This window comes from Parus major, chromosome 2 (assembly GCF_001522545.3).
Source record: "Parus major isolate Abel chromosome 2, Parus_major1.1, whole genome shotgun sequence".
In the NCBI taxonomy this organism is placed as follows: Eukaryota; Metazoa; Chordata; class Aves; order Passeriformes; family Paridae; genus Parus; species Parus major.
Genome location: NC_031769.1, coordinates 125,478,581 through 125,490,535, shown reverse-complemented (window position 1 = coordinate 125,490,535; position 11,955 = coordinate 125,478,581). Strand labels below are relative to the sequence as shown.

The 11,955-nt window shown below is 41.0% G+C and overlaps 1 protein-coding gene across 1 annotated transcript in view; it reads left to right on the top strand.

The window, feature by feature from the left end:
- Positions 1 to 1,017: 1,017 nt before the first annotated feature.
- Positions 1,018 to 11,955, top strand: part of MMP16 (matrix metallopeptidase 16) — a 175,847-nt gene continuing 164,909 nt past the window's right edge. The window contains exon 1 of the mRNA XM_015618492.3: positions 1,018 to 1,471. Coding sequence (XP_015473978.1) covers positions 1,340 to 1,471 — 132 coding nt within the window. The 5' untranslated portion in view covers positions 1,018 to 1,339. The remainder of the gene's footprint in view (positions 1,472 to 11,955) is intronic.

Genomic DNA, 11,955 nt, shown 5'->3' with positions numbered 1-11,955 from the left:
CTGTTTGTCCCATATAATTATCGAGTATCTTTGCATATTTTTTGATAACCAAACAAAAAAATAAGCTTAGAATTTTAAATTCTTTTTTTTTTTCTTTTCCAGTAAACTTGGAGTTTTTAGGGTTTTTTCCCCCTCCCCTTTTTTCCCCGAGATGCATTATTGCAATATCATGTCCACTGATGTTATGCATCACCTCAGCTTCCTTTCACTGGATGACATATCAAAGGGCAGCATAAAAAGTCCCGTTAACCATTAAATGACTGCAAGAGTAGTTCATCTGCCGTAATCACAAAGCATTTTGAATACGCCAATATCCAGCGTAAGTTAGTCTGTGCTACAGTATTTCACACGCTGTTCTCCCTTAAGTGCATGGCCCTGTTTTCGGACGCATTCAGCGATTTTCACGACCCAAGCAGCACCGCGGGCAGGGGAGCGCGGCGTTCCCCGGGCACGGGCACCGCGCTGGCGCCCGGGGGCAGCCGCGGGCGGCTCGGGGCGCGGAGCCTCCCGTGAGGAGAGCGGGGAGGCTCCGGCACTCGTGCGGCTTCTGGGGACAGGGCCGCGGGGAAGGGCCGCGGGGCAAGGCCGCGGGCTGCTCCCGGGCCGCCGGTCCCCAGCAGCCGCCCAAGGAGGCTCCGGGCCGGGGCCCGGCGAGCGGGGCCGCGCGGCGCTGGCGCGCCGGGGCCGCCTGGTGGGGCCGTCGCCTTTAGGCCGCCTACGGGGCGGGGCTATGTAGGTTTCGGCTGAACATTCTGGAGTGGAGGGGAGCGGCGGGGGGCGAGGCGAGGCAGGGCACAGAGCCGAGCCAAGCCAAGCCAAGCCAAGCCAAGCCGAGCCGAGCCGAGCCAAGCCGGGCCACGGCGAGGAGCGGAGCCGGGCCGAGCCGAACCGGGCCGGGCCAGGCCACGGCAGGGAGCCGAGCCCAGGCGAGCCCGCCCGCCTTCGCCGGGAGGAGGCGGAGGCTGAAGGGGAGGAGGCAGGAGAGGAGGAGGAGAGGCGGAGGAGGTGGAGGAGGCGGGAGCGGAGGGAGGACACGGGGAGGCGGCTGCTGCTGCTGGGCAGAGAGGAGTCGGGCAGGAGCAGCGACCGCACTCGGACGCCACATTCCCTCTTTACGGGGCTGGTGGTGAGGATGAGCGAGAGCTGACCCTGCCGCGCCGCCGCCTGTGCTGTGAAGTGTCTGCTCCTCCTCCTCCTTCTCTTCCTCCTCCTCCCCGGCTGTGGGTGAACCTGCGCTACGGGCTCTTCACCGACACGGGGGAGGTTGGTTTGTTTGTGCATTTGTTTAAGGCAAAGAGAGAGAAAGAGAGATCTCCCACCCGCTGAAGGACAGTTCACTATGATCGTACTCGCATCCAGCACTGGAAGCCGGTTGGATTTCGTGTCTCAGTCCAGGGTGTTTTTCTTGCAAACCTTCATTTGGATTTTATGTGCTACAGTGTGCAAAGCGGAGCAGTATTTCAATGTGGAGGTAAGATCAGCCGGATGCGTGTGCGAGCGTGTGTGCTTCCCCTTCTCCCTTTCCTCCCTTCCCTTTTTTTATGTCCCTCAAATCAAATCAAATAGCCAGCCAGCCATGTCTTCCAGCAGCCAGGGCATACATCTGTGTAGGCTTTCCTTCCAGCAGCCGGTAGCTAGCTCCCCTCCCCGCGCTGCCCCGCCTGATGGATGCGTTCGAGCCGGAGATCCCGTTATCCCGGCAGCGCGATGCCGGGCGCTGGAGCGCAGCCCGCGGGGGACGGGAAACCCTCACCCGGGCACGGAGGAAACCCGGAGCGCACTAGGTACATGCAGCTCAGGAAAGGTTCTCGGAATGTCTTGGATTTAGTATACCCTGTATTGCTGAGTTTTCCCAGCCTGTTTTGGTTTGGTTTGGTTTGGGGTTTTTTTCGAAGTAGAATGAATGAAAGAGCGTTATGGGGACAGGAGGAAGGAAACTTGAGATTTTTGGCACGTTTCTTTGTGGTAGAGTATCTGGAAAAAAAACAAATTAGATCTTTTTCCTATGTAGACGTAAGAAAAAGAGTTGCCACTAGAAATAGTGAAACAAACGGCATAAAGGTGTAACTACAGCTCGGAAGTTAGGGGGTGTGGAGAACAGGAAAACAGTATTTTTCTGAGAGAAAATGAAGATTAAAATCTGGGGATGCCAAGATGGAGCAAATCCTAAGAGTTTACACTCACAGTGGCCATCCATTTCCCGTCACCTTTGTCTACACTCCCAGTTTTCCCATTAGGAGTTTTTACATAGTGCTTTCACATAACTAAACTAATGTTTCTTTACTGACTTTTATCATCTTTGCATATATTCTTTCCTCCTTTTTCTCCATCCTGTCACTCTGTTTGTTCTGCTATGATCCCCTACTTTGCTGCGATGTGATGTGTCTATTTCCTTCTTCTTTTCCTTGTCAATGCAACTGACTGATTTTTCATGTTAAGTCTCTGTGATTTATGTGTGCTCTCTCAACTTCTTATATGTAATTCTGGTATTCTGTTAGGTCGCTCTGTACCCTCACTTTCTTCTGTCCTGCCAACCCCACTCAAAACTTTTTGCTGCACCCATACACCAGCCTTTCTTGCTGTATAGTTTCTTTAGTCTCCTAGGTTCCCATCATTTTTTCTCTCAGGAAAATGAAGTCTGTGTCCCTGTCTCACACATATGCACACTTGCTTATTTTATATGAGCTCTTGTTCTCACTCAGTGACACACATTCTTGCTCCTTTTTCTGACAAGATTGCTCATGCAGATCCTCCTCTGTTCCTAGACTGTCTAAAGTTCTTACCTGTATGTCTTCTCCCTCTGTCTCATGCAAGATTACTACAAATGTATAAAGAATCCACATTTTATTTCTCCATGTCTGTTTTCATCCTATTCTTTCCTTCTCTACAGGCAGTTTCCTTTGCAATTCTCTCAGCTTAACAACACTCATCCATTGATTATTTCTTTGATGTCTATCTCTCCAGAAAGTATTGTCTTTTTACTCTGTCATTAAAATCTCTCCTGATTATAAATTCAAGCCTTTTTCTCTGTCATATATGCTCTAGTCACTCATTTGATCCTTATCACAAACGTGCATCTCTGCTTTTGTTGGATTGTAAGGTCTTTGGAGCAGTACTCATACTTCTCACGTGTTTATCTGGTGTGTACCATGCTCTGGAGTACGATTGTGAGACTTCTGCTATATGAATATTAGAGCTGCATATTTAAGAACACACACTGACGTTTTATCCTTCTGCTCATGTCCTCAGCTGCCTTCTTTACTGATGAGCAGGGGAAGGAGCGTGGAAGAGAGGAAGTTGCTCTCTGTATCCTCCCCATGCTTCACAGGCTGGCCCCCTGCAGAGTATAGGGATGAAATTCCAGCGACAGAACTTTCTCCTCCCACAGCAGTCTGCTTTGCTGGCATCTGGCTCTGCTGGAGAGACGGGCGGCAGATGGAGCTAGTGTGGGAGGAGAAAAAGATTGGTTTAGTCAAGTGGAATATGAACAGGAGGCCAGCTCCAGTCAGGAGGAGGTTTTCCGAGGAAAGAAGGGAGACACTTTCATTTTTGCCACCTCTTCCATATGGAAAGCAGCACATTTTGAGGGTAAAGGCAATATCAGGAGCAAGAAACACTGTTAGATAGAATGAAGTGGCATGTATGTGTGATGAGGGCAACATATTTCTCCTTTTTGAAATATGCCATCTTCTGCTCTTCTTTCCAGCCCTTCTGAAAACAAAGAATGTTATCATATGCCAATGCTTCTAGTCTTTTCATATTTAAGTCTTTGAGTCTCACATTGCTGTGAGCCAGAAGCGTGTTCCAGGGGATTGCTGTATTATTTGAGAGTTGTCCTAATATGGGGCTTTTTCCTAGGTCACTGCCTTTGACCACTGCTGGTGATATGGTCCTGGCCTAAATGAACCTCAGATTTACCCCAGAACAGCCATTGCTGTGTTCACATTGTTGGATAGTGCTGAAAATTCAATTTTCTTTTTGCTGGGAACAGCAAAGGCTAAAAGCAAGGGAAATTTGAGGCAAAGGACTTGGCAACAGCAAGTATGTATTGTGCTGTAAAACTCTGCATGTCAGCACAAGTGCATAAAGCAGTTGTACTTCAGAGTAAATTGTGAAAATATGACAAAGATTTCTTATGACAATAAGTATGCAAAGTAGGCTTCAGGAAAGAAGTAGTGTACATATAGTTGAATGAAATGTCATTGAAAAAAAGTGCTTAGAATGGTTGGAAAGCAGATTTACTCTTCATTCTTTCTTGTCTTTAAATAAAATACAAATAATACCTGTTGAACATTATAAAATGTGGAGATGATTTATTTCCTCTTGTTCTGTCTTGTTTAATCCGCTTTCCTGATTGCTAAGTAAAATCTGTGCAGTCTTGTTGAATTTTTTGGTTGCTTTGTTTTTTTCAGTGCTGTGAGTCAGGGCAATTCTAAGAGATACTGCTGTAGCTCAAATACATTAAATAATAATGTTTCCTTTTAAAACTAAAACACAAAGCTGAAATTTACAAGCTAGTATGAACATTTCTGTTCCTTATAATTTGCTTGTCTCTCCGTAAAATTTCTTTTAGTCAAACAACTGAATGGAGGAATTCCTCAGCCTTCCAGTGATAGCTGAATTCAGCTGTCTATCCTGAAACTGTATTCATGTATACAGTATTTCATGTAGTAGACGCAGCAGAGTAGGATTCAGGTCATGGAGTATGGTACATAAGAGGGGCACACTTGCACTCTATACTGGTGAGAGTTTTGTGCTGAAGCTTCATGAGAGATGGTTGTAACTGATACGTTAAGAAATCACAATGAAATTTAGGAATCGTTTAGTTGTCTGTGAAGGAAGCTTTTAGCATTAATTTTCAAAGTTCATTGATTACCAGTAGCATTTTTGTGATACTTTGTTTCTGACATCATGAGAAAAACTAAGGACTACGCTCTTAGCTCCCTCTTTTGGAGCTGAACTATTGGTCCAAAACAGTAACTTCATTAAGTATATTAGTGAAAGACTATGTTATCAATGTTGAGTTTTGCTGCTATTTTCAGCTATTTCTGTATACTACCGGGGGCAGATGTCCATCATTAGGATAGTGAATGGAATAATAGTTATGAAAAGAACATTCCACATATAAAACTGAATCAAACACATAGAAGCTAATTGTTACTAACAAGTGATAGAGCAACAAACTACCTTCTTCCCCCTACTGGGCTCCTTACTATAGTAATAATATTTTGTGTGGCTCAATTCGTGTGTTACTGAGAGTGTCTATAGATGGTATTTCACAAGTATCATCCGTCTAGTGTATATTTATATTTATATTTGCTCTCCTAAACTAAACAATATCCCACTGTCTGAGCTGGTATTGTTCTGCAAATTTATCTCCCAATGTACTTGAATAATAAGTATGTTTATATTTAATTAACTATTAAATATCCAGTATAAAAAAAATGAAAACAAATGTTTCCATTTTGTTACGGGAAAAATGAAATATTGAAAATATCGAAACAATGAAATACTGAAACAAAAACACCTTGATCCAAAGACAGGATCAGCATGCACCTAGAATATGACAGATCTCCGGAACATAATGCTGCTTACTCTTAACTCAGATGATTATCTGCCTAAGCCCTATCGAGGAAAGTGTTTTGAGAATTCCACTTAGTTTCACTGACTGTATCTGTGATGTGGGAAGCACAAGAGAGAAAGCATGCCTCTCTCTCTCATCTCTCTCCTCAGACTGGCAGTTTTGCTGTTTTTCTCCTTCTATTGCTAAATGTATAGACTTGAATCCCTAGAGAACATCTTAAAAGGACTCTTATTTTAATGTGAGCAGATCTTTACAACAATACAGTCGTCTCCCATTTTCAAAAGTGGGATTGCATATTGTGGAACAAAACACAGTGGAATCCAAACTTCAGAAAAATAACATCAGTTTCCTCCATTGTAATAAGTTTCTGAGAACCCTATTGTTTTCATTGTTAATAAACTTTACAATTAGCCTCCAGCTTCTGCTAAATGGTAAGGCATGACCTTTTATTCCATAATCTCTTAGTCTTCTAGGCTTAAAACCAGACCAGTTTCATTTTTCAGCCGGCAACTGGAAAGGAATAAACATTTGGGAGTAGAAAAAATCCTCCAGTATCACCTTTACATACTTTTGAACTGGTAGACTTGGTTGTGAGATTTATAGGCACAACACAATACTTTTCTAGTTCATTAAAATGCAAGCTCAAAACTACAGCAAAGCAATTAAGGTAGTTTTGGTATCAGTAGACCCATGTGTCCTAACAGGAATTTACAGGATCTTCTGCATTGCTTTAAGCTATAGTCAGTATGCATGATTCTCAATTACTTAAATTCTGAAGCTCACTCTTGCATAGGATATCAAGATGTAAATGAACTGGACTTTTGTTCGAATAAGGAGTTCAAACTGAAATTGTTAGAAAGATGGAGAGGAGTTACTGAATCAGGTGAAGAAGATGATTAGTGGACGAAATATTAGTTAAGGAAAATGCAGATACAATGTGGTGTATTTCGTATTTGCTTATTCATGGAAAACAGATACAAAGAAAAATCCCAAATGAAGGTCTCTGGTGATCAGATATATCTAGATAAAGGAAAATAATTGGAAAATTATGTGTCTGGTGGTAGGCAACAGAATGCTTTTCTATGAAAGAAGGAGAATACCAACTATATAAAGAACTAGCTTTCATTTGATATGCAGAAATACATGTGAAAAAATACTACTTAGTTGTTAGAGTGCATTTTCTACTGTAAAGTGTGAGATTATTTTGTGCTACTGACGTTGGAGGGAACATGTATTCTGTTGCTTGTATTTTTTTCAAAGACAGGTTGGAAGGATGGTACCTGTTCTTCTGGTTCACTGCTGACATAGTATGTAATACCTAGGTACAAAACATATTTGTTTATTATTATAGTTCAACTTGTTTTCCTGTTGCAAATTTTTGTCAGTTTAGTGTTTAAGCATCACAGCTATTAGTGAATCTCAATTCTACTAAAGAAAAGAAATAAAATGGTTAAGGAGATTTATGTAATCACCTTATGTAGAGCAAGATAAAACTACAAAAACATGTTCCTAATGTTTCCTGACATGAGAGCTTACTAAAATAAATACAAAATTTATTAGCCCACCAGTAAACCTTGAACAAGCCCAAGCTCTCCCATTCCATTATTTTGAAAGCATAATGTAAAACTCCTGCAGAACCATTCATTGTTTCTTCAAAGTGGATATACTGTGTTCTTTAACTGGTTTAAGATTTATGTTGCTCTTTGTCAGTTTTATTTGAATCCATCTAAAAGGTCAGTGCTTGCTCTAGGCACCTCAGCTTTGCTTATGCACTCAGTGAGACTGTGTTGTAAGAGTTTATAAAGATAGAATGTGGTATTATATAGATTTTAAAGCATTTCAAAGTGCATCTGTTTTTAGTATTTTAAAGTCTGTCTCATCCTTGTTCTTTACTGAATCATCATTTTATGATGTTAAACATTGCAGGATTTTGTGTTCATATTGTTTGAAGATCCTTAAGGGAACAGTGTAACATTAAAAGAAAAAAAAAAAATAATTACCCTATTTAAATTGCTTAAATATTCTCAGCTCTCTATTTCAGATTCCAGTTTATTGCCTTTTTGCCATCCTCAAACTGCACTGTTGACCATAATCTGAAGAAGCAGGTTGAGTCTGTTTAATTTGTTATCTGTGATATGTCAAATGACAGATTTGGTTTCATTCTGTATGAGGAAGGCCAGGATTAGTGCTGCAAACATGATTTTAGTTGGCACTGAAATGGATCTGAAAAATAATTATGATTAGAGCTTTATCCTTTAAAGAGAGGTCATGCTATTTGGGACCTTTATTTATTGGTTACCTGGCAACTGTTCATTCATGTTCCTGTTTATCATCATTCATTGTAACCATCTTTGGTGTACACTAAGAGCAATTAAGTGGCAACACTTTATTTCTGTAATAAATTAGATTTGACATAAATTACAGATAAAGAAAAAAAAATTCAGTAGTTTTACTTATTAACCAAAACTGTTGGTTAATAAGTTGTTTCTTTGCTTATTAACATCTAGATACCAGCTGAGGAGTTCAGATGTAATAGTAATGTTTCTAGCATACCTTTTGAGGTATTACAGCACATAATTGACTTAGGGGCTTGTTCAGGTATTTTTGCCATCTTTAGAAACTCCTGTTAATTTCAAGATCAAGGCTTCAGGGTTCTAGGAAACTTATGTCCTGTTGATTTCAGAACTTAATACTAGGCAATCCAATCTCAAATATTGAAGCTTGAACCCAGTTATTGGGAAAGTGGTTTCACATTCTAGAGTTAAAACTGCTGTGCTAGGAGATGTGCAGGTGAAGCAATAAGAAGAACATTAAAGTCACTTGATAAAGTCTCTCTGTAGAATAGCAGTTTTTATTACACTGTGAAAAAAACATAATGCATATTATTCAACAATTTCTTTGTGACAATGGATGAAAATATTTTGCTCTCCTTATTAATTCATTATGAATCATATCATGATTAACCCTTGTGTGGGATAGCAGTGTGGAATGAGACCGCTGAGTTCTGGACTATTTGTAGAAGATGTCTTTGTAAAGAATATTGAAGAAAATTCCTTATGGCTGCATCTTAAAAGAGCATCTACACTGTGTGGCCAGGGTAGTAGTAGATTTGTATCTCTGCTGCTACCACTTGCTAGGTTTGCCTCTACTCTGGTTGGCACAGTGCTTTGGAAAAGAGGCCATCTCTATTCACATGGATGATAAGAATGCTATCAGGAGTAGTCAGCATAGACTTAGGGTAAATCATACTTGACCAGCCTGATTGCCTTCTGTGATGACACAACAGCCTGGAGGGATGAGGGGAGAGCAGGGGATATTGTCTTACCTTGACTTCAACAAGGCTTTCAACACTGTCTCTCACAATATCCTCATAGGCAAACTCAGGAAGTGTGGAGTGGACAGAGAGGTGGTTTGAGAACTGGCTGAACAGCAGATCCCAGAGGGTGGGACAGTAATCAGTGGCACAGGGTCTGGTAGGAAGCCTGTCACTGGTGGTATTCCCCAGGGTTCAGCACTGGGCCCAGTATTGTTTAACTTTTCACCAATAACTTGGATGAAGGGGCAGAGGCCTCCTCAGCAAGTTCCCCAAGAACACAAAGCTGGGAGGAGTGGCTGATACCCCAGAGTGTTGTGCAGCCCTTCAGAAGGACCTCGACAGGCTGGAGAGATGGGCAGAGAAGAACCATCTGAAATTCAGTGAAGGCAAATGCAGAATCCTGCACCTGGGGAGGAATGACCTGCACCAGTACAGGCTGGGGGTGACCTGCTGGAAAACAGCTCTGCAGAGAAAGACCTGGGGATCCTCGTGGACAACAAGCCGTCCATGAGCCAGGGGTGTGTTCTTGTGGCCAAGAAAGACAAAGGTATCCTGGGTTGCCAGGAAAAGCATTGCCAGCAGGTTGAGGAGGTGATCCTGTTGCTCTACTCAGCCCTAGTGAGGCCACATCTGGAGAGCTGTGTCCAATTCTGGGTTCCTCAGTACAAGAACATCTTTCCTGCAATAAAAGGCTGAAGGATCTGGGCCTGTTCAGCCTTGAGAAGAGACAACTGAGAGGGGATCCCATCGATGTCCATCAGTCTCTAAAGGGAGAGTGTCAAGACAATGAAGCCAGGCTCTGCCCAGTGTTGCTAAGAAATAGGACAAGAGACAATGGGCAGAAACTGGAACACAGGAAGTTACACCTGAATATGAGTTCAGAGCTTCTTTACTCACACTGGAACGGGGTATGGAGTCTACTTCACTGGAGATATTCAAGAACCATCTGGATGCAATCCTGTACCATGTGCTCAGCAGGGATGACCCTGCTGGAGCATGGAGGTTGGACCAGATGAGCCACTGTGGTACCTTCATCCCCTGACCCATTCTGTGATACTGTGAAAGAATGTCCCTCTGGGACTGATGCCCTCTTCTTTGAGCTTCTGATTGTATTAACTCACGAGCACTCTTCATGTCATGACACAGGTAGGGGGAGCAAAGTAACTGCTGTAAGACAAATCTGTATCAATATTCATCAAGTTTTTCCACTCATGGGGACGTGTTGGTAACACATGAAGGTTGTGTTGTGTGTTTTCTCCCTAATACAAAACAGTTGAACTGGTTTCAAAGCTGTGTAGATAATTTGAAAAGAAATGCTAACCTCATAAAATCTGGTCTTTAGTATTTTTTTCTCATGATATTGTAGAGGAAAAGCTGTTTTATTTCATTGGTACTGTTCACTTTTGCTGGGATATAATCACAAATTCACTTACAGGTGTGAAACAGATGTTGGCAAGGGAAAGACTTACTTTCTTAGAAAATTACCAGCTGAAAGGCAGAAAGAAAATTGTCAATGTCTTAAAACATAGATAGTAAAACAGAAAAACAAGCCTCTCTTTCAGTGGGGAGAAAGATACTTAATTTACATGTATTGGTGGATATTTACAAAGTGTATAACAGAGGAAATTGCTTTCTTTTTGTATGGCATGCTGATCTGAAGGTGATGATCCTGTCACATTTTTACCTCAGACATTGTTGTGTGATGCTCTTCTAGGAAATTGTTTTGACCCACTGTCTTTGCAGAGGAATTGACAGATTGTATCTGTCTGTGTTGTGGTTTATGTTTAATTGCAAGTGAAAGAAATGATCTTTCATGCAATAAAATGTATTATTATTATGAGAAGTAATATAAATATATTGGTCACTGTACAGCATGATTTTGGTCTTGACCTGTCTTTACTTGTCATTACTTGTATATGAAATGCCAGCTTTGGAAAGGTGTTTATTATATTTTTCTCTATTGCATAAGTTTTTGAATATGTAGGGGAAAAAGATGTGATGTAAGTGACTGAGGCATTTTGCTGGAGGGCTGAAGATCCAGATTGTGTGTCAGTTCTGTGATGAGTTTTCATATGGATCATGTAGTTTATCCATCTTTGTAACCTAGCTTGCACAGATGTACGTTGAACTAAGTGAAGAGTGTTTACAGCCTTTTCCAATACATATCAAGAGCAATAGAAAAAAAGTGATGTAAAAGAGCCATGAATATATCTTCATACTTTCTTTATTTTGGGACTGTTTTCACTTTTTTTCATAATGTGTAATAGAGGAATATCATAAAATATAAATACATCATTTCAATTTAATAATTTCTATAATTGTGCTAGAAGTGAACATGTTCAAAATAAAGTACCAGATAAAAAAAGATGAAAGACATGTTTATAACGGTTTGAACACTGGTTTCGATTTTTTGTGGTTGTTTTTTAAAATTTTTGTTTGTTTGTTTTTGTTTGTTTGCTGTTTGTTTATTTTGTTTTTGTTTTGGTCTTTTAAAATATGAGTACCAAAACTTGGTAGACAGCACTATTAGGATTAGGTGAAAGATGTCATTAGATAACTGAAAGTTGAGAGCAGCAGTCTCTTTCAGAATGAAAGTTTGAATAATTTTTGTTACCCAAACATATTCAAAATTGTTTTAAATAAGTGTAAAAGTCTTAGCAAATAAATCAGTTTTGGATCAGATTGTAAATACCATACAATTCACAATTAAAAATTGTTCTGTTTTTGAGTGAATGTAACCTTAAACAAGTAAATTGTTCCACATACATTCATGCTTCTTTTTCATCACAATACCTAAGCTTCTCCTTTTGTGTTTGAGTATTTGTGGATTTTTGTGACATACAATAAAAGACACATTACTCCAGGAATTTAATATTTTATATTAGGCACCACTAAGAAGCAGCCATACTGCTCACATATCCCTGGATGTTAAGAACTTAATGGGGAGAGGATAAGGTAAATAAGATTTGCTGTGATGATATGTTAAGTACGATAAAGTGGAAACTGAATCTTTTTCCTCCCTTCCCTCCCTTCCCTCCCTTCCCTCCCTTCCCTC